Below are 23395 nucleotides of genomic sequence, written 5' to 3' on the forward strand. Positions count from 1 at the left end.
CAGTATAACCTCCTTCCTAGATAACCTCCCACTTCCAGTTTTGGAGGATGGTCATCAGAACAAACTGTAGGCTCCCATCACAACTGACAAAGTATTGGAAGTCAATAAAAACCTAAAGGGGGCTCCACCCCTGATGTTTTTTTTTCGTGCCATACTATAAAACTCTTTTCAGTATTTTAGCCCCTCCTCTTACTAGGTTCTTTAATAACAAAAAAAAAAGGGCGAACCGTTCAATAGACAACTAAATTTGGCATACATTTCGGTTATCCCTAAACCAGATAAAACATGGGATTGTGGGTAATTATAGACCTATATCATTGATAAAGAGAAAAAAATCTCCCCTCAGAAAAAATTGGGACTTTTCAGGCTCTTGATAAATAATGAAGATCCTGACCAAGATTCTAGCGAATCGCATTGCCTTACATACACAAGAACCGGGTAGGCTTTATCCCTGGAAACAAGTTCCTGACAAGGTGAGGAGAGCAATTGACATAGTCAATACTTTTTCAATTGGGCTGGGATGGAGGCCCTTGCCAAGAAGCTATGCTTCTCTCAATTGATCTCCAGAAAGCCTTTGACTCAGTCTCCTGGCCTTATCTTTTTTTTTCAAAAATGCAGCACTGGGGCTTTGGTCAGAACTTCATGGGGCTACTGGGAGCCCTTTATTTCAACCCGGAAGCCCGGGTCAGACTACAGGACTGTTACTCGGAAGCCATTAAAATTGCTAGAGGCACTCGCAAAGATTTTCACTACAGGAATCCCATTCTTCTGTAGAGAGGAATAAATGCACCAGATCCATAACAATTAGGGAGTCGGCCACCAAACTATTTACTAGGCGGTACTATATACCTACTAAACTACACACAATTTTCCCTATGGTACCCCAAACGTGCTTTAGAGGTTGTAAATTACTTCTCCCACATTCTGGGAATGTGAAAGTCTCACAAATATGGAATCAATTAAGTAATTTTGCAACATCGAAATCAGGTTTTCAAATAAATCACACACTTTATAACTGTTTATTATTCACTAAAATCAAAGGCCAGTCTATACCTCATATGGGACTGGTCCACACCATATGTGTAGCAATTCATTAGTTTATAACCTATCACTGGAAATCTCCCTCAATTCCAATAAATCTATTAAAAACAAGAATTAGTTACATTAACCAGATGGAAAAAAAATCTTTCACTTATTATACAACTCTATACAATTTTATAATAAAAAAAATGAGACTTATGGATTGAATAGAGATGTTAGTTCAAATTTATATTTCTGTATCTTTTTATTAATTTTTTTTTCATCATATATTTTTTTTTACACTATTGTACAGGCATTTATTTGTAAAAAAATTCTCGACAGCTTGTATCAATATATTTTCTACTTGTCTATTTTTCAATAATTATATAACTGAGTAACCTTTATATGTTAATTTTACTGTAATTGAAACCCCTTTGTGTACCACAAGTTTACCTAGATAAAAAAAGTTTGTAAACAAAAAAATTGCTAGAGGCACCCGACAGGGATGTCCACTCTCGCCATTAAAATTTGCTATAGCGATTGAAATGTTAGCGATAGCTATTCGCATCCAACCAGATATTAAGAGGGTCCAATGCGATCAACGGATTCATGATTGTGTACTTTTTCCAGATGATCTGTTAATTTTTGTCACCTCCACAGTTACTTTCCTTCCTAACATCTGCAAGCTTCTAGACGATTTCACTAAAGTCTTGGGCCTTCGTGTGTACCTTTCTAAATCCCAAGCATTGAATGTTTCCCTTCAGCACACAATGGTGACACAGATGAAACATTTATTCAAATTTGAATGACGTGACTTGACCATCCAATATCTAGGGATAAATCTCACTACCAAGACTGAACAACTATACCAGGCTAATTAATTTTTCCCAATCCTCAATTTAATCCAGGCATGGACATCAGAGCCTTCAAATGGTGGCTAGACAAGGGAATGTACTGTACTGGCCATTTCTTTTTCTCAACAGTACCTATTTTACTCAATCATTGCTTAAGCTAGACCACCAAATTTCACACTTGTTGAATACATTATGAAAAAACAAACCTGATCCTTCCTTATTCACGATATACAAGCATTGGTGTAGCCAGGTCACAAAGCAAAGAGGAGGCATCTCCATAATCTATGGTCGTGACGCGATACCGAAAGTGAAGTAAGACTGGCGGAAGACACCAGTACACCATTTTTCTTTATGCGCTGTCTCATTTTTTAAATGTGAGAGTCCGATTTTATTTGTAATTGATTTAACTTCATTATTTTAATAAATACTACACTATCAGAGCCCCTTTCCTCTCCCTATGCTTTTCTTCTGAGCGACACTTATCAGCGGAAATCGCCACCGCAGACACTATCTACTAATAGAGGGATGAATGGCCCCCTGGTGGCCTAGCATGGATATTTATGTTGTTCCAGTCAGTTATTACTGACGACCCCCTGGTGGCTAAGGACAAAACGGAGACTGTTTGGTTTGCTTGATGTGCCTGCTTTTAAAGATCTGAGGTGAGAGTTCCGGGAGCCCAGAGTTTCTCGTTTTTATAGGAGCACCTTTACCTGCTGTTTCTTTGCATTATCGTTTGAACGCATTTGACGCCATTGAACGATAATTCTGGGATTTATTTATGGACTGTTTTTTGTGCCTGTTTTTTATTTATTAATATTTTTTTTTAAGCACGTAGCACTTTTATTAGTATTTGGTTTGCGCAGGACCATCTTATATCTATAGCTGTTACTTTGGTATTGTATGTAATATCATTAGGTCCAGCTGCAATACACTAGCATATTTACACGTATATATTATTTTTTTGGAAATAGTTACGTGCATTTTATTTATTCGCACATTTATGTACTGTTCTTTAAGAGGTATGTGATTACCCTTCTTTCTATTCATATATTTTTTCACTTTGAAATAGTAGCACGAAGGCTTTGTTCACTTTTATAATCTCCATAATCTACTCATCACTGGCAAGGAATTCTACCAAACTTCCATACATAGTGGCATGGGAGAAATATCTTCAAGCGGTCTGTTACTTGGAGGATTGGCATAAACCCTTCTCCAGATCGATCCTTCAAAGGAATTTATAACTCCTCCCTAATAGAAGCCAGCCTTAAGGTTCTCGCAAGATGGTACCTAGTCCCTACAAGACTGGCTGCCATTTTTCCCTCCTCTTCCACGCTATGCTTTAGAGGATATCACATGCTAAGCATGGTGATACACGTTTAATGGGATTGACCGAAAATTAGGGTTTTTGGAACAAGCTTTTTCACCTAATCAGCAAAGTAACCAGCTACTCGATTCCCAAGGCCCTATCCCTAGTCCTCTTTAATTTCCTCAACCCAAAAGTTCCCAAGCATACCCAGAAGCTAATAATCTTTATTCTGCTAGGAGCCAAAATGTCCATAGCTAAGGCTTGGAAGCAAAACAGGGTCTCTATTTTAGCAACTAAAAGGAAGGTCTCTTGGATAATGGCCCAAGAAAAAAATGGTTAGCACCCTTCTGGACTCAGTTAAAAGATTTGAGGTGATATGGGAACCATGGGTGCACCATGTGGGCATTCCCTTGTTTCCAGTTATCAGCTGTTCTTAAAGAGGGATTCCACCTACAAAAAAAATATTAAAAGCCAGCAGCTATAAATACTACAGCTGCTGACTTTTAATAAATGGACACTCACCTGTCCTGGGTTCCAGCGATGCCGGCAGCCGAGGCCGATCGATCGCTCGGCTGCTGCCTCCACCATTCTAGGTGAGGGAATAAGGAAGTGAAGCAAATCGGCTTCACTTCCCGGTTCCCTACTGTGCATGCGCGAGTCGCACAGCACAATAGGAATTGTCCGCGCTGTCTCTGAGACCCGTGTGTGTCCCAGCAGACAGCGCATCAGGATAGGAAATGGCGTAGACTCCCATGGGAGTCTATGCCCGGAAGTGGGTGTAAATACCTGTCTTTGACAGGTATCTCCACCCCCTCCCCCCTGAAAGGTGCCAATTGTGACACCGGAGGGGGGGAGGGTTCCGATCAGCGGAAGTTCCACTTTAGGGTGGAACCCCGCTTTAAGCAGGAGGTGAACGTCTAGGTGGCTGGTGATCCTCTGTCTACGCTCTTATTTTCTTTTCTCTTTTCTGTAATTCTTTCATATGCTACCTCTATTACTCTATAACAGTGATGGCGAACCTTTTTTTTTTTTTTTACAAAGAAAGTGTTTATTTCAATTGAGAAGGTTCACAAATACAGAATACCAAATACATGCAGTAGGCAGTGAGAGCAAAAATACAGTATGCTGGATAAGAGCGGAGAGCAACAGAGACCAAGCGGATGGAGAAGGTACATTGCAGAATCGCCAGTAGGGTCACATAAGTAGGAGGTAGATTACTTCACTGGGACATATCGGCAAAGGAGCTATAAACAATCAACACTATAATACCGGGGGAGGGGGGGAAGGAGGGGCAAAAACAAAAAGGATGGACAATCTAAGAGGCTAGTACATTTGGGATCGAGGATTGTCAGCGATGGCGTTGCAAGTAGCTGCATTATTTAACCATATGTCCCAAATTTTCCATTAATTTAGCTGGGCAGCCCCTGTGTGCATATATTTCTTTCTTATATGGAAGGACACCATTAATGGTAGATATCCATTCTTGCATGGTCGGGGGTGCCCTTCTCATCCATTTCTTTGCTACCACAGAAGGTGAAAGAAAGTACCGGGCGAACTGGGACAGCGCTAATGGTGTCCAGGGCCGCCTGTAGAGATGGGCTGGAGTCCGCGAGGTATAGCAACATATCATCAGCATAAAGGCTGATTTTGTCGTGCAGATGGCCACATTGCAGTCCTCCTATACCAGGATAATTACGTAACGCAGAGGCGAGGGGCTCCACTGCAATAGCATATAGGAGGGGCGATAAAGGGCACCCCTGACGCGTTCCCCTAGACGGGGGAAAGCATCAGAGACCCTGCCATTAACGAGAACCCTGGCACTTGGGCTTTGGTATAATAGGCGTATCCATTCGGTGAATTTGGGCCCAAAACCGAATCTCGCCAGGCAGCCCCAGAGATATTTCCACTCCACTGAGTCGAAGGCTTTGGCGGCGTCCAACGACACCACCACCCTGGACCCCATCTGATCGTGGGCAGCCTGCAGGTTCATATGGAGTCTGCGTAGGTTATGTGCAGTATTGTAGGAAGGCATAAACCCCGCCTGGTCCGAGTGAATCTGGGCTAAGATCACCCCATTCAGCCGGATCGCCAGAATTTTGGCTAGGATCTTAATATCCAATTGGAGGAGGGATATTGGGCGATAGTTTTCCGGGAATTCGGGATTTTTGCCGGGCTTAGGTATCAACACAATGTAGGCCTCGCGCATGGACACCGGTGGAGTATATGTGAGAGAACAGTTCCTGTAATCTAGGGAGAAGTGCTGCCCGGTACGTAGTATAAAATTCGAGGGGCAGGCCATTCGAGCCAGGCGCCTTGGAGGGCTTGAGGTGAGATATTGCATTAGAAATGTCCTCCTCAGTAATAGGGGTGTCTAGCATGTCTACTTGGGGTCTTGTCAATTTGGGCAGATCTATACCAGCTAAAAACGTTTCAATTTCCTCCCGGGAACTATCATTAGTGGAAGAGTATAGGGATGTGAAGAAGGAGCGAAACTCTCCCGCCACCGCATCAGGGTCTGTGACCAAATCTCCATTCAAGGAGCGGAGAGAGACCACCATTAGCGGCCTGTGGTCCAGGTGCGCCAGGTAGGCCAAGAGCCGACCCGCTCGTTCTCCATATTCATACGCTCTCTGCTTATTATAGAATATCTTCCGTTCAGCTTTTTCAAAGAGAAGGTTATTCACAATACGGGACTGTAATTTTAACTTATCAGCATTGTGGGGGGAGGGGTCATTAGAAAACTCCAGTTCAGCCACCGTTAGAGCTTGTTCCGCCTGATGGACCACTTGGGAAGAAGTCTTCCTGTATCTGGCAATACGGTGGGCTAATGTCATACGGGCGTGAGATTTAAATGCATCCCACACAACCTCGAAAGGGGCCGTGTCTACATTGGTCTGAAAAAATATATCCCATTCACCGCCAGCTTCCTCTAAATCTGGAACTACTGATAACCAAAAGGGATTGAGTCTCCAACTATATGTCAAGAGTGGAAAATCTATGGGGAGCTCGATCCAGTAGGGTGAGTGATCTGAGAGCACACGGGGGCAGAATCCTACCCCCCCCCCAGTAATGGAAGGAGGGACCGTGAAATAAGGATGAGGTCAAGCGTGACATGCTGTTGTATGTTGCGGAGAAACAAGAAAAAACAATATCTCTGGGGTGACAATGTCTCCAAGTGTCCACCAACGACAACTCAGTCAGGAACTTTCCAAAGCGTGTACCTGAGTGTGGGGATGGGCACACCGGGACCGCCTGCAGTCTGTGCAGTTCCCTGTCCACCACATTGTTAAAATCCCCCAGCCAAATAGCTGGTACGGAGGGGAATTGAGCCATAAACGCAAGGCCTTCTGTGAGAACAGCGAACTAGAAAGGCGGCGGTATATATATTGCCAATATCAGTGTCTCTAGACCACCCACCCCAGCGTGTAAGAAGAGGAACCGGCCTTGCGGGTCGGATTTGATAGTGAGCAGAGAACTGGACGGCCTTAGCCACCAGCACCGCAATCCCTCTAGAATTAGTGGTATGCGGTGCCTGATACACCCAGCTCTCCCATGGTTTTTTGAGGGACAGCAGCAATTGGCCAGTCAGGTCTGTCTCGACTAGAACCATCAAGTCAGCCCTCTGCGCCTTAAGGTACAAGAGGACCGCATTTATTTTGGGCCTGGCCCTAATACCCCTCACATTCCAAGTTATACATTTCAGTACAGGCATTCCAAAATGAAAGCATATATATCACCACCCCGCCCCGCGCCCCCACCCCCAAAAGGGGGGGCACGAAGCGCAATGCGGAGGCCCCACCATATCCGCATCACAGTGCACCCCTCCCGGCCACCCGTGTCCATCGTACCGTACAAATAGCATACATGGCCATAATTGGCGTATTATACTGTACTTCTCAATACCAAAAACATAAATCAATAAAAACGTACAAAACTTGTAACAGAACAAAAACTTTAACACACTGTCCTGGTCGGACAACCAGCACCCCCCATCCACAACAAGGGTGGGTCGCCGGGTCCGATCAGTCCATGGAAACATCACTTGTGCTCGAGGACGAGCAGAACACAGGGATAGATAGTGAGCAGGGCCATTTACTGCGCCCGCACCCAAGGGGATGATTCGTCGCTGCAAATCAGGCAGCAGCGCAGAGAGGGGGGCCTCCAGTTCCAGGACTCCAGGATAATGCAGGTTTAGTGTACAGGAGCATGAAAAGTGTTGAGTCCATGTCACGGATGCCACAGTGGGTATTAGCTTGCCATTTCAAACATAGGTAAAAAAAAGGGGGGTTATGCAGTGAGACCGATCCCCCCAACAAAGAAAATTAAGGGGGAAGTAGCTGCAGGATTGCACAAGTAAACCAGGGAGGGGGAGTAATCAGTGAGGTCAGAAAGGATGAGGGATAAACATCCAGGGAGCAGAAGAAAGCCCTCCATACAGCATATGTTATTAATGTCGTAGATAGAGGGCAAGGAGAAAGGGAGATATAGTACAGTACCCTGTGAACGAAGCAAAACAGGGCTCAAAGCATAGAGGATGCCAAAACCATAGCAAATCCGTCTCAACCGAGACCGGGAAAATTGTCAGGATAGCATACGATAGAATCAGGCTTGGTCTCTCGCTGGCTCCACTCTCCCCTCAAGCCAGGCAAACGCTTCTGGTGTATCAAAAAAGTGTGTTCTGCCTTCTTCAACGACCCGGAGCCTAGCGGGAAAGAGCATTGCATAGGAGTAATGGCGGATGCGCAGCTGTCGTTTGGCCTCCGTAAATTGCGCCCTCTTCTTCTGCACCTTGGCGGAAAAGTCAGGAAACACTCTAATGTCGCCGTTCCGGAAGGGTATGTTCCCCTTCAATCTAGTGAGGTGAAGGACCACGTCCCGGTCACGAAAGTTCAATAATTTTGCGATAAAGGTCCGTGGAGACGCGCCCTGAGGAGGCGGCTGGCCCGCCAGCCTGTGGGCCCTCTCTACCACGAAAGAGGAGGAAAATTCGGTCCTCCCGAACGTATTGATCAGCAGATCTTCCAGGAACGTGGTGGGGTCCGAGCCCTCCGCACCCTCCGGTAGGCCCATGAACCGCAGATTGCACCTCCGGAGGCGATTCTCCATATCATCTTGTTTGGAGAGAACCATGGTAAGTTGGTGTTGTAGCCGTTCGTTAGCAGTATGAAGCGGCTGGAGGTCATCCTCCACCTGGGATATGCGGGCCTCTGTTTCTGTGACGCGGTCCCTAAGCTTCTGCATATCCTGATGAATCAGGGAGACATCGACCTTCACCTCTTCTGTCTTGCAAGTCAGGGTACTCATACAATCGGAGATAGCTTCCAGCACCCGTGCAGTGTCAGCAGCCACCGAACTCTACACGGGAGGCAGGCCGGCGCCATGTTCCTCCAGGCCCCCCGCCTCGCTGTGACGGTATTTAGCCAGTTTAGCTGCCGGATCAGTCGCTCTCTTCGGTGGTGACATGGTCCCCGGTGTATTGCCCACAAGTGAGGCAGAAAAAAATAGTGATTTTAGCCCAAGGATATGGTAAAACGGAGTTTAGTCAAACGGAGCTCCCGTCTAGCACTCCCTACGTCATGCCGGTCCAGGCCATGCCCCCAGGGGCGAACCTTTTTGAGCCTGAGCGCCCAAACTGCAATGCAAAACCTACTTATTTTTTTTCAAAATGCCAATACTACAATTAGTGACAGCCACAGATAATTGTCGCAAGGGCCTCTAACCAATCCTAGCAACACAGAAAGCAAATACCATCTTACTCTCAGGTTGGCCATGGCAACACCAGCAACTGGCACTACAGGGGCGGCATCCCTGCAGCTGCTCTGTACCCTGGCTCACAGCGTGTTGCTCCAGTCTCTCTCCCTTGCAGCAATGACTCCTCTCTCTCCGGGTGATGACGCTGGGCTGGACATTAAAATGGACCCATATTCTTCCAGGACTACATGTTCCACGGTGCACTTGTTCTGGCTCCTCATTAGTCCCTGGCTGACAGCCTGCACTCGCTTCTCCCCTTGCCACAGCACCACTGAACTTCTCACCCCGGCAGCTTTGCTGCACGGGGAGGATTAGAGAGCGCAGACAGTGGCGGCTGCTTCCCAGTATAGCTTGCGTGCCAGCTGTGCCACAGGTTTGCCATCACTGCTCTAGATGATAACATGGATCTATGACTTTGACACTAAAGTATTGAGCTCCTTTTCTACTGTCAAATTCAAGATCTCATTTCTAATATATACTAGTTATGAACTGGGCTGGATGCCCAATTTCAGAAGCCATTAGTTGCTCAGGGAAAGCAGTTTTTGGAGTTTGACAGCAACACTTTTTTTTTGTTTGTTTTTACTCTTCACATGTCGCTCCTCTGCTTTCTGATAATGGTTTTGTGTTTGTTTTAAGCAATACGGTTCTCAAGTTGAAACTTTTTATTTATTAAGCATACTAGACTTCTCAATATCTCCCTACTGTATGGAGTAACATGGAGCATCGTTGACAAAGGTTGTGCAATACTATAGTGTGATAAGTAAAGGTTGGTGATCTCTCCTGCTGTCCCATGACACAGTGTGTACCCAATAGGTGTGTCAGGGCAGGGGTCAGGGTCATCAACATACTATCAGTTTACTCTCATCTCCATTCATCAAACTAAATTACATCTCCTGTATAGTTAGCATGCTTACTATAATACAGGTCTGCTTCAGTGCCTTTTGTTTAACTGAAGTTGTCAGTCATTTTTCTTTCCGTAATTAGACCTTTGACAGCCAAATTCACTCCTAACCAAGATGAGGAGGAACTGTGTAAACTAAGAACTCAACTACACTCATTACATAATAATTTTGACTACTATGTCAAAAGACTACGCACTACTTGGTATGGCAAGGCTAGTGTGGACCTCTGGAATTCTATTATCTAACCCCTTTGATTTCACAAATGGTACCCGTCAGGGTTGTCCACTCTCCCCAATTATTGTTGCTCTAATAATGGGACCTCTGGCGATCTGCATTAGATCCAACCCACGATCTCAGGCATCACAGTTGGTTCAGAGGAGTTCAAAATAGGTCTATTCACAGATTATGTTCTCCTTTCCCTTTCCAACCACTTAGTATGCCTTCCCCAAGTACAAAAACCCTAGACACATGTAGATCTGTTTCATTATATAAAACCAATTACTCCAAGTATAGCATGCTGGATATCTACCTTGATTTTGCCCTTAAACAAATGTTTCGTATAACCCCTTTCTCCTGGGCACCAAACAAGTATCTTACATATTTGGCCATCCAACTGACTGCACCTTCCAACAACATCCTTACCACCAACTACAACATAGTCAGAAAACAAAATAACATCTCTCAAGACATGAAACAAGTTAAAGCCTCCTGAGCTGGAATAATTTTCCTGGCAAAAATGTTCCTCTTGCCCCTAATTCTCTATTACTTCACAAGCACTACCCCTCCCACTTCTGCCCCAACACCTGAGGGAACTACAATCTATCATCAACTCCATCTGGAAGACAAAATGTCCTCAGAGCAAAGCATCTCTCCTTTGAAAAAATGCATCCTTGGCAAGACTTGGTGCAAATATAACATCTTACTACAAGGCAGTTATCTTAGACCAGACTAGACACTGGTGGACACCTTCAGAGCCACCACCCTGGATCCAAATTGAAAGCTCAACTATTCACTCAACTAGTGCTAGCCTTTCTGCTATACTTTTCAAATATCACCGCATCATCTCAAATTAAAGTGGAGTTCCACGCACTTTTTCAACTAGGTCTTAAAGGAAAGACTACCCCTCAACCTTTTGTTTTTGGCTAATGATTTTTCTTTTTTTTATCATTTTCCTTCCTACCTTCAAAGTACATCACGTACTTCCGACCCCAGCCTCGTCACTGCCCAGCGTGTCATTTCCTGCTGCTCACCCACTGCCTTCTGGGCCCTGTGTGCGTCCCAGAAGATGACAAAACCATTCAGAAAGCACTGCATGACACAGCAGGGATTCTCAGGACTCTGATCTTTCACATCCTCATTGCAGCCAGACTAGTTCTTGCATGCTTATGGAAACAAAAATCTTCTCCATCACTATCTGCCATGATCCAGTCTCTTAACAACTACTTCTCAATGGAACTTGCTTTTGCCAAAGCAAACCTAAGACTCCCTGGTTTCCTGAAAAAATTGGGAACCCTGGATTAAAGATTGCAAGAGTTTCCCCATTAAAGTGGTTGTAAACCCACTTACAAAAAAAACCTGCAAGACAAAAGGCATAATGAGCTAGTATGCATAGCATAATTATGAATTACTTACTGTGACAGACCTAGCCAGGACAGAGGCTTTTGGAGGGGACGGAATGCTAGCCTCTTGCTTACCGATCATGGGCCCTGGCATTTGGGGGAACAGTGTTCTTTGTGAGCTGTATGCCTGGGGACCCTTGAGGTGGTGTTACTTTGGCTTCAGGTCCATATCCCCCCCCGAGACACACAGTCTCGGGAAACCCTGTATATGCCATATTAGAAATAGTGACTGACTGCATACTGTTGGGACACATACTGTTAGATCCTAATGTCATCAACTACAGCCACCTGTATTCTATGATGTAAATGAGTCTAGTCTGGCTTGCCACAGCTTCTAAGTGTATTTCACCCATTGTTGTTTGTGTTAATTAACCCTGCAATTGTATGAAGGAGTTCTATGTTGATGTTTATGATAATGTGTATTGTATAGCCAGTGAGCTAGAAGACTTGAAGTCTATCCTAAAAGGTCATATCTCTGAGTCACCTAGTCTGAGTAAATGATAGATAACTAGCTGGTTACAGTTTTTATTGTAAGCCTGCTGTATATATTTGTGTGTCATCTCAAATAAAGGAGTCCATATTCAGTAACTAAACAAGTATTGTCTTGTTTTGTGCTTTTGAGCGGTTGGAATATCTGATATCTAAATTCAGATGGGAGGAAGCGGTATATGACGAAAGCACTAGCGGAGGGAAGCAGAGTGTGGAATGTTTCATTACACTTATCTTAGATGGAAGCCATCGCAGAGGTCCTCGCACACCGCTGCAGCTGGCGACATTGCTCCCGGAGTTACTTCTGGGTATAACGGGCTCCGGCGCTGTGATTGGCTGGAGCTGCAATGACGTTACTCCCGCACGGGAGCCGCCAGTAACATCACACTAACTGAAGCAATGGTGGGTATGTGTCTCATTATAGGCTTACCTGTAGTAAAATGTGGTTGCAAAGGGTTTACAACCACTTTAAGCTAACTACTGCTGCATTACTGGATCCTGACCTTTCCTCCTTTTGCTCATCAATCTGGTCAGGAAAGGGGAGGCGAGCGAGTGCCCCCCTCCTGAACCATACCAGGTCACATGCCCTCAACATGGGGGTGCCTTTGCCCTAAAGCACCTTGTCTCTATGTTGATGGGGACAAGGGCCTCTTCCCCACAACTCTAGGCACCCTTTAACAAGAGGGCCCTTAGATCCTGCCCTCCCCCCCCATGTGAATGGGTATGGTACTCATACCTATTCACCAAAAAAGTGTAAAAAGTGAACAAAGATAGTACACAAGTTTTTGACAATTCCTTTATTAAAAAATAAAAACCAATGCCCCTTGAAAAAAAAGCCTCTGACCTTGTTGAAGGCTCCCGCCACCGACTGCCTGCTTTTCCATCTGACATTTCTTAAAAAGGTAAGGTGCGGAATCACCTGATGTTAGTGGGTGGCCCCGCCCCTTGTGGCATCACCAACTAGGGTATGCTGGGTTGATGACATCACAAGGGGCAGAGCTGCCTGTTGACATCATGTGACTCCGCCTCTTACCCATTTAAGAAATGTCATGGCTTGCGGTGCATGGAGTAGGACACGCTAACGGCTGTCTCCGCCCAGTATCCTGTATCTTCTCCTGCTTCACACTCCCTGCAGCAATGAATTTACCTGTCAAGAAAGACGTCCTGGTAATCCGGCTGTTTCTGGAAGACCTGTCCGCAGAATTTCTAGCAGAAGAGCCAACCGACACACGTGGGTGCGCGTCAGCGCGAATGGGCGCACGCGGGTGTGCTATAGTGCCAATGGGCGCAGGCGGGTGCATTATATCCCGAACTGGCACACACAGACATGTCGTGTGACAGCACTTGGCACCAAAGAGGCTTATTTAAAGGAATCTGTCACTGTGCCTCCTTGCTGTCCGGTCTACAGCATTCCTGAAACCCCCTGCTGTTTATTCTGCCTGCTGATCTGATTCCTGTTACTCAGCTTTTCTTTGACCATTCCCTGATTGCTGCCAGCCTCTGATTCCAGCCTGTCTTGACGCTTCTTCTGCCTGCTCCTTGGTACCTCGCTGCCGCCAGTGTATGACCAGGCTTGCTTCATGACTATGCCTTGCCTGTTGCCTCAGGACTGTTCCTGCCCGCCAGTGTTTGACCTGACCTGCTTGTGTCCTGAACTACAGAACACATCCCGGGTGCTGCTGCCTCCAGCTTCCAGTCTGGTCCTCCCTGCTGTTCCTGTTGCACTGCTATACCACCCTGCTGTCTGCAGTCTTCAGCTTCTGCCTCCCATTTCTGGACTATGATACACCTCCTATTCCGGTCCAGATCCCAGTTCTGCTGTTCCTGCTTCCTGCTGGTCCTGGCTTTAGTCCGCATCCGGGTTCCTCAAAGCTCATTGAAGTCCAGATAAGCCCTTACACCTGTGACCTGTCAAACACTTGTGCCCCTTTGCACTCCTGAGCCCCTGGCTGCTCTATCAGGGGTTCTTGTGCCAGAGGAATACGAGAAGCTGCTCCCTGCATAAGTGGGCTCAACCACAAGGTACTTGACACTACCACTACTGACCCGCTCAGGCTTGACTACACCCGGGGCTCTCTTATTATAGCCAGCAGCTCTGCCATCACATTTTCCCAGAGGGGAAAAGACATGCAGGCAGTGATAGACCATGCATCTCAAGTTGGCTGCCACTCGTCCCGCTCAGTCAAGAAAGCAGCCCATAAGCTATTTGCAAAATACACTGGCAAGGATACCCCTCTTAAATTGGCCTTCCCACCACCAGCTGCTGCCCCTGATGCTTTACAAAAGGAGGAGAGTGATCCTGTCTGGCCAGAGGACCCTGCAGAACTATGGGACAAGGTGAGTCCCCTGCCTTACTAGCTACAGGCAGTGAGCCCAATGACACAGGCACACAGGACCCTGAACCGACTGTCAGTAAATTATTTGCTGCAGTTACCTCCTGCAATGCTACCCTTACTAACCTGACTACAGAAATTAAAGGAGTGAAAATAGAGCTGATATTAGTCAGACAAGATATGCAGAAATTAAGGGATCGAACGACAGCTCTAGAAGGTAGTATGAGCAATGTGGAGGATGATGTATCACCATTGCAATATGAAGTACGGCAGATGCAGTCCCTAACTTCTAGTCATGCAGCACGTCTAGGGGGCTATGGACAATGCATTATGGAAAAAAGCTTAATGGAAAAACCCGGTCGCATTTATCGAACACTGGCTCACAGAAACCTTTGGTAGGGAGGAGTTTTCCCATATATTTGTGGTGGAGAGGGCGCACCGGGTACCTGCAAGATCCCCATGCCCTGGAGGACCGCCGAGACCATTTCTGTTCAATTTTTTGAACTGAGACTGAGATGCTGCCCTGCATCTGGCTAGAATCAAAGGGGAAGCCATGATTGTGGATGTTTGGATTTCTTTCTACCTGGACTTCTCGGCAGAACTGCAACATAAAAGGGCAAAGTTTACTGACGTCAAAAACCATTTGCGACACTTTGTTAGCTATGCCATGCTATACCCAGCTCGGTTGCAAGTGGCTGCAAATAACGAGACGCATTTCTTTGACAGTCCCAAGGTGGCATCTGATTAGCTCGATCGAGTAAAACATTCCCTGAAAGAGTCAGTTAATACCTGAATTACGGACTAAAGCCTCTGTATACCAGTGTCTAGCAGTGGAAAGTACTGTATAAGTATTCAAGAGCACTAACATTTTTCTTCTCTCCTGTAAGGCGGTAAGAAAAGTATGTTATTTCAGTTTTGGTTACAGTGTTTGCTTTGGTGCAATCGCCTTTGGATCCATGGGTAACCCAGTGTTGTTGGGGGCCTGCCTCAATGACAGCCCTGCGTGGATGCCTAGTTTATATTTGCTACTTGTTTTGGGGGAATATGGACGTGAGGAGTTGTTCTGTTTAGTTCTGTTAACCCCATTGAGAATTATAACGGTCCTGCTTTTTTGAATTGTGTGCATATAAACTTTATTTTTTTCTTTTGACTGCCTCTCTATGTGGACCTTCATATTAGACTTTCCTGGTGATATCTTTTAACCTGGAACTTCTTGCGAGAATTGAGGATTTTGGACTTTACTTTACCAAATGCTATTAATACTGCTCTTTCAGGTTCCTCTTGATACTTGTTTGCTATTCCCTGGGCTTAGGCATTGGGCAATTATTTTATTACACAGTTATTCTAATAACGACTGAGTGTAACTTGCTTTCCTGGATTGTGAAGGGGTTGGGTGATGGAGTGAAATGCATCTACAATCCAACCCCTTTTACCTACTTAACAACTGTGCTTATCAGACAGTTTCACTTCACACGCAATCTTGTGTGGATGATCAGGGTAGATATATCTTTCTATTATGCAAAACAGATGAGATGTTATGCATTGTAGTGAATATTTATGTCCCTCCACCCCTCTCTCTTCTAAAGTTTAGCACAATTTATGGCCACATATCCTAATATACCCATATGGGTTTTGGGAGACTTTAATAATCTTCTAGATAGAAGCTTTTATAAATGCACACCTTCAGAGGGACGAGCTGCTGGCTCAAGTGGTCCCACCCAATTTGTGAGAATGATTTCGGAGCTGGGTTTGAGAGATATGTGAAGGGATAAATATCCGGACAAGAAATGTTATTCATGTTATTCAGCCACACAAGGGCCTAGCACGTATAGATTTTTGCCTCTTAGTGGGTATTTTTGGCGGGTATCCAGACTAGAGCAGGTGCTCTAGTCTGGATACCTGCCCTTCTAGATCCGACACCGGGGTCTCTCCCATGGACAGCCTAGTGGACAGGGATCTCATCTCTCCCTTTACCTCTTGTATGTCTTTACAGTGCTGTGCCTCCAGGCAGCCGAGGGACTCAATGTTGTCTTTGGTTGGGAAGGCTTCTAGAAGTGCCCACAGTTCCGCATCTACTCTGACACCCCAGGATCTGGTAAGCAGGGTCTGTAATCCTGACTGCAGAGCGGTGGGGGTGTCTGAATAGGAGTCAGACTCCATAGATGCAGCAGGGGATGCAGGCCAGTTATCCTGGTTCTGGACCTCATCTATCCCCCCACACGGTTCCACCATCTTGGGAGTAGAGGAGGCTAGCTGGGAGTGTGTAAGATACTGTTCTATATCTCCCCCGGTCTTACTAGGCTTTGCAACTTTAGATTTTTCTTTTGTCGACCTCTTCTTAGGATACATGCCGCATATAGTAGGGTAGATTAGAGCAAGATGGGCTTAGCTAGCCGGGAGACAGTCAGGAGCTCAGAAGTGCGTCCTTGCTCAGTCATATCCAGGCCACGCTCCCTCAAACTACATTTTTATATAGACCTTACTATACAAATTTTTTTTTTTTTTTTGCATTGGTAAGCTGTCCTCTCCTATCTGTGCAAAATGCTCCATGGTTGATGGTACATTCTTCCATATGGTTTGGGAGTGCCCTCCTATCAGAAGTTTCTGGTCTGCACTCACAGCTTTCATTAGTAATCTTATGCAATTGCCAAATGTCTGTGATCCTCTACAATGTCTATTTGGGTATATAGATGATGCTATCCATAGCCACTCAAAAATTTTCCTATGCCTGATCTTCTTTTATGCCCAAAAATCCATAGCCATAAGCTGGAAAGCGCAAACCCTCCCGACATACCTTTTTGTATCACAATCAATCAAGCAATCCCATTGTATAATATGACTTATGAAGCCAGAGGGTGCCCTAAAACATTTCCTAAAATGCGGTAACTTTGGGTAGAAACTGAAAGCACTATAGCGCCTGCAGGTTCCTGATCTTACAATATACAGTGCCTTGCGAAAGTATTTGGCCCCCTTGAACTTTTCAACCTTTTGCCACATTTCAGGCTTCAAACATAAAGACATAAAATTAAAATTTTTTGTGAAGAATCACCAACAAGTGAAATGGAACGAAATCTATTGTATAATTTAAACTTTTTTAGCAAATAAAAAACTGAAAAGTGGTACGTGCTAAATTTTTCGGCCCCTTTACTTTCAGTGCAGCAAACTCACTCCAGAAGTTCAGCGAGGATCTCTGAATGATCCAATGTTGTCCTAAATGACTGATGGTGATAAATAGAATCCACCTGTGTGTAATCAAGTCTCTGTATACATGCACCTGCTCTGTGATAGTCTCAGGGTTCTGTTGAAAGCGCAGAGAGCATCATGAAGACCAAGGAACACACCAGGCAGGTCCGTAATACTGTTGTGGAGAAGTTTAAAGCTAGATTTGGATACAAAAAGATTTCCCAAGCTTTAAACATCCCAAAGAGCACTGTGCAAGCGATCCTTTTGAAATAGAAGGAGTATCAGACCACTGCAAATCTACCAAGACCTGGCAGTCCCTCTAAACTTTCAGCTCAGACAAGGAGAAGACTGATCAGAGATGCAGCCAAGAGGCCCATGATCACTCTGGATGAACTGCAGAGAACTACAGCAGAGGTGGGAGAGTCTGTCCATAGGACAACAATCAGTCGTACACTGCACAAATCTGGCCTTTATGGAAGAGTGGCAAGAAGAAAGCCATTTCTCAAAGATATCCATAAAAAGTCTTGTCTAAAGTTTGCCACAAGCCACCTGGGAGACACACCAAACATGTGGAAGAAGGTGCTCTGGTCAGATGAAACCAAAATCGAACTTTTTGCCCACAATGCAAAACGATATGTTTGGCGTAAAAGCAACACAGTTCATCACCCTCAACACACCATCCCCACTGTCAAACATGGTGGTGGCAGCATCATGGTTTGGGCCTGCTTTTCTTCAGCAGGGACAGGGAAGATGGTTAAAATTGAGGGGAAGATGGATGCAGCCAAATACAGGACCATTCTGGATGAAAACCTGTTGGAGTCTGCAAAAGACCTGAAACTGGGACGGAGATTTATCTTCCAACAAGACAATGATCCCAAACATACAGCAAAATCTACAAAGGAATGGTTCACAAATAAACGTATCCAGGTGTTAGAATGGCCAAGTCAAAGTCCAGACCTGAATCCAATTGAGAATCTGTGGAAAGAGCTGAAAACTGCTGTTCACAAACGCTCTCCATCCAACCTCACTGAGCTCGAGCTGTTTTGCAAGGAAGAATGGGCAAGAATTTCAGTCTCTCGATGTGCAAAACTGATAGAGACATACCCCAAGCGACTTGCAGCTGTAATCGCAGCAAAAGGTGGCTCTACAAAGTATTAAGGCAAGGGGGCTGAATAATTTTGCACGCCCCACTTGTGTAAATTTTATATCTTTATGTTTGAAGCCTGAAATGTGGCAAAAGGTTGAAAAGTTCAAGGGGGCCAAATACTTTCGCAAGGCACTGTATCTGATTCATTTTTTGATACTGTTAAATCAATAGGTTTAGTTCAGCTTCATGATTTACCGCTGGGGCTCTGGGCTTCAACAAAAAAAGCAGCCTCCAGTAAGAATAAACAGGCACAATGCTGGAGCATAACAGCACACACTCCTTTTTGTAGCATAATTATCAATGTGGATTGTTGCTAAAGAACATTATTTTTTATCAAGTTGTTATGGGTAAAGTTCCACTTTAAGTAGTTAGTAACATTTAACAGGACTATAATGTTGAAGGCATGTTGTAGTTTATCCTAGCGATTTCTTTATTTCTCAAATGTCAGGAACCCTGTGTCCATTACACACTCGCTTTAAATAAGAGAGAACCATGTGATTAATTGTCAGTGATAACTAGTTTTAGTGTAGTTTAATACTGCACACTGACCTTGCATTCCAGAAGGTCCAAAATCCTGTCGTGTGAGAAATATTGCATGATCGTGATATTCAGCATGGTCAGAATCAGGTTTCTGTTGCAGATATGCCCATCGACACACATTTTCCAGGCTTTGTGAAGGGTTTCCAATTTCAATTAAGCTAGAAGACTATGGAAGAAAAAAAGAAACAGAATAGTTATTAGGGTTTATTACTTAATTTTTATTTTGTCTTAAAGCTGATCTACTGGCAGATATGAAACACAAATCTGTTATGTATTCATTCATTTAGGCACAGTATAATGTATTTTTAAGTGCACCTGGCATAAGGATCTATGAATTTGGCTTGGTTTTACCCTCTTATACTATGCACAGTAGCACACTGGGAAAAGTTGCGCCAGCGATGAAAGCCAACCAAGCATGCTGAAATATGTGTGATCATGAAGAATCAGACAATTGAAAAAGTAGAAAAATAAAGCCAGTGATCTCCAGTGGACCTATAATAAACAAGAATATCTTGCATTAGCAAAATACATAGGGTTCATTGACATTTTCATGCTGCATTAACACATTACTGCAGGGCACAGCATTCTCAGTATTGGTGCATAACATCAATGAGGTCTATAAATAAAGATTAACTAGAAAGTCCATCAACCGATAGATCAAACAAGTGTCTAAAATGAAACAATACTGCTTATTTTCTTTACCACATCACATTCCAGTGTATGGGCGGCACAGTGGTGTAGTGGTTAGCACTCTCACCTAGCAGTAAGAAGGGTCGCTGGTTCAAATCCCAACCATGTCACTACCTGCCTGGAGTTTGCATGTTCTCCCTGTGCCTGCATAGGTTTCCTCCGGTTTCCTCCCACAAACAAAAGACATGCAGGTAGGTTAATTGGCTTCTGTCCACAATTGGCCCTAGTATATGAATGGGGATCTTGGATTGTGGGCTCCTTGAGGGTAGAGACCAATGTGAGTGTGTAATGTACAGGGATAGGGACAATTGTAGGCACTCACTCAGGTTGAACTGGATGGACTGGTGCTTTTATTCAACCTTACTAACTATGAAACTATGAATGTGCCACTCATAAGTGAAATGCTGAAATACTGCACCCAGTAATGAGAAGCTCTTCTGCTCAAAGATTGCTCCACAGATCATCATTACTGTGTATGAAAAGGTCATTACCTATAGGAAGCATTTTAAAAAAAAAGCTACTCATAACTAGGGATGAGCCAAACACCCACGATTCGGTTTGCAGCAGAACATGCGAACAGGCAAAAAATTTGTTCAAATGCGCGAACACAGTTATAGTCTATGGGACACGAACATGAATAATCAAAAGTGCTCCCTTTAAAGGCTTGTATGCAAGTTATTGTCATAAAAAGTGTTTGGGGACCTGGGTCCTGCCCCAGGGGATATGTATCAATGCAAAAAAAGTTTTAAAAATGTCAATTTTTTCAGGAGCAGTGATTTTAATAATGCTTAAAGTCAAACAATAAAAGTGAAATATTCCTTTAAATGTTGTACCTGGGGGGTGTCTATAGTATGCCTGTAAAGTGGTGCATGCTTCCCGTGTTTAGAACAATCCCTGCACAAAATGACATTTCTAAAGTAAAAAAAGTCATTTAAATGTACTCACAGCTATAATGAATTGTCGGTCCCAGCAATACAGATAAAAGAAGTCATTGACAAAAACAGCATGGGATCCCTCCAGTCCATTACAAGTCCCTTTGGGTCTGGTATGAATATTAAAGGGAAGCCCGAACCAAAATAAAAAAAATGGTGTGGGGGTCCCCCTCAAAATCCAAACCAGACCCTGGTATGGATTTTGAGGGGAAGCCCACGCCAAAATGTAAAAACAAATGGCGTGGGGGTCCCCACAAAAATCAATACCAGACCCTTATCTGAGCACGCAACCTGGCAGGCCGCAGGAAAAAAGGGGGGAGAGCGCCCCCCTCCTGAACTGTACAAGGCCACATGCCCTCAACATGGGAGGGTACTTGGGGTAGCCCCCCAAGGCACCACATTTGTACCCCGTTACCATTTCACACGGGGGAGGCCAGGATCTGGGGATCCCCATGTTAAAGGGGCACTGGGTCGCTTTAACTGACAATTGCGCGGTCATGCGACATGGCTCCCAAACAAAATTGATGTCCTTTTTTTCCCAAAAATAGAGATTTCTTTTGGTGGTAGTTGATCACCTCTGCGGTTTTTATTTTTTTTCGCTATAAACAAAAAATAACGTCAATTTTGAAAAAAAAACATGCATTTTTTAAACTTTTTGCTATAAGGGGATAGTTTTATGGCATTTTTATTGATAATTTGTTTTTACTAGTAATTGTGGCGATCAGCGATTTTTATCATGACTGCGAAATTATGGCGGACACATCAGACAATTTTGACACATTTTTGGGACCATTGGCATTAATGCAGTGATCAATGCTAAAAAATTGCATTGATTATTGTAAAAATGTCACTGGGAGTGAAGGGGTTAACCACTAGGTGGCACTGTAGGGGTTAAGTGTGTCCTAGGGAGAGATTCTAACTGTGGGGGGGAGGGGCTGTGTGTGTCACGTCAGTGATCAGCGCTCCCGATTACAGGGAGAGCTGATCAGTGACAGTGTCGCTAGGCAGAACGAGGACAATGGATGAGTTTAGATTGTTTTTGGGCCTTATGATCAACATGGGGCTTACAAAGAAAAAAATAAATTGCATGCTTATTGGTCTACCAACCCCATCCACCACATGCCAATTTTTTCAGGTGTCGTGTCCAGGTCCTGCTATGGAGTGAACATTGCTTTATGCATTTCAGCGATAACTCACAGGGCCCTCCCCAAGATCATTCCAGCTTTGATAAACTATATAAAATTTGCCCCCTAACTGATTTTGTTCTAAGCGGTTTGCCCAACTTCATGTCCCTGACCAGAACATCTCTGTGGATAAATCCCAGATCCATCTTACAGGCAGGCTGAGATCTTGAATAACATTCCCAGTAAGAGGGTCAGGTATGTACGGAGGCAGAGACTTCCAGCTCAGGTCAACATGGGAACAAGTGGAAAAACTGTCTGGGACCTAGCATTCTTAGGCCGCGTACACACGCGCGGACTGTTCGCCCAACCTTGTTCGGCAAACAGTTTCGGCAAACAGTCCGCTCAAAATATATGTCACATGGGTTGGTCACATGGTGACCCCGCCCCCTTACGATGTCATAGTCCCCATGTGACATCAACCCATGTGACCAACCCATGTGACATATACCATGTGACCCCGCCCCATTGTCACTATATAAGTGACCGCACAGCGCGGCTCTGGCATTCCGGCCGGAGGGAGCGACGTGTCAACATCTCCTGGAGAAGAACAAGAAGAACAAGAAGAAGAACACGAACGGAAGTCGGCGGCGACAGCGGCGACAGAAGACCGGGCCACCGCCTGTAAAAGAGCTACAAGAAGGCGCGGTGGCCCGGCAGAAGAACCGAAGGCGGCGACAGAAGAACGGAAGGCAGCGGCGACAGAAGACCGGGCCACCGCCTGCAAAAGAGCTACAAGAAGGCGCGGTGGCCCGGCAGAAGAACCGAAGAGGGGGACAAGACCCCCGAAGTCGGGAGAAGAGGCCGGCGGCGGGGAGGAAGAAAGCCGGGCTCCTCCGCTAGTAAAAGAGCTACACACAGATAGCGGAGGAGTCCGGCGAGAAGACCCCCGAAGACGGAAGACCCCCGGAGCTGTGCAATAAAATATTTTTTCCCCTGTGTTGTGTTTTTTTTTTGTACTTTATTTCACAGGTGAATGGGTAGGGGTACATTGTACCCCATACTCATTCACATAGGGTGGGGGGCCGGTATCCGGGGGCCCCCTTCTTAAAGGGGGCTCCCGGATTCCGATAAGCCCCCCGCCCGCAGACCCCGACAACCAACGGCCAGGGTTGTCGGGAAGAGGCCCTTGTCTTCATCAACATGGGGACAAGGTGCTTTGGGGTGGGGGGGCCGCGCGGCCCCCCCTTCCCCAAGGCACCCCCCCATGTTGAGGGCACGCGGCCTGGTACGGCTCAGGAGGGGGGGCGCGCTCGCTCGCCCCCCTTTCCTGGCCGGCCGGGTAGCGTGCTCGGACAAGGGTCTGGTGTGGACTTTGGGGGAACCCCCACGCCGATTTTTTTCGGCGTTGGGGTTCCCCTTTAAGCCCATTCCAGGCGGCGGAGCCCGCGACGTCTCCTTCGCGGGCCCCGCCTACCTGTACACACGCTCGAAATGGGCGGACTTTC

General features: G+C 45.4%; 1 protein-coding gene across 4 annotated transcripts in view; it reads right to left on the reverse strand.

Annotated features, from left to right (window-relative positions):
• Nucleotides 1–23395, reverse strand: part of LOC143964080 (A disintegrin and metalloproteinase with thrombospondin motifs 2-like) — a 1751863-nt gene that overhangs the window by 1286537 nt on the left and 441931 nt on the right. For all 4 annotated transcript variants that reach the window (XM_077473787.1, XM_077473788.1, XM_077473790.1 and 1 more), the window contains exon 6: nucleotides 19154–19310. In XM_077473787.1, the coding sequence (XP_077329913.1) occupies nucleotides 19154–19310 (157 nt within the window). The remainder of the gene's footprint in view (nucleotides 1–19153; nucleotides 19311–23395) is intronic.

This window comes from Lithobates pipiens, unplaced genomic scaffold (genome assembly GCF_037356315.1).
Source record: "Lithobates pipiens isolate NorthernLeopardFrog02 unplaced genomic scaffold, aLitPip1_a1.2 Scaffold_8, whole genome shotgun sequence".
NCBI classification, from domain to species: Eukaryota; Metazoa; Chordata; class Amphibia; order Anura; family Ranidae; genus Lithobates; species Lithobates pipiens.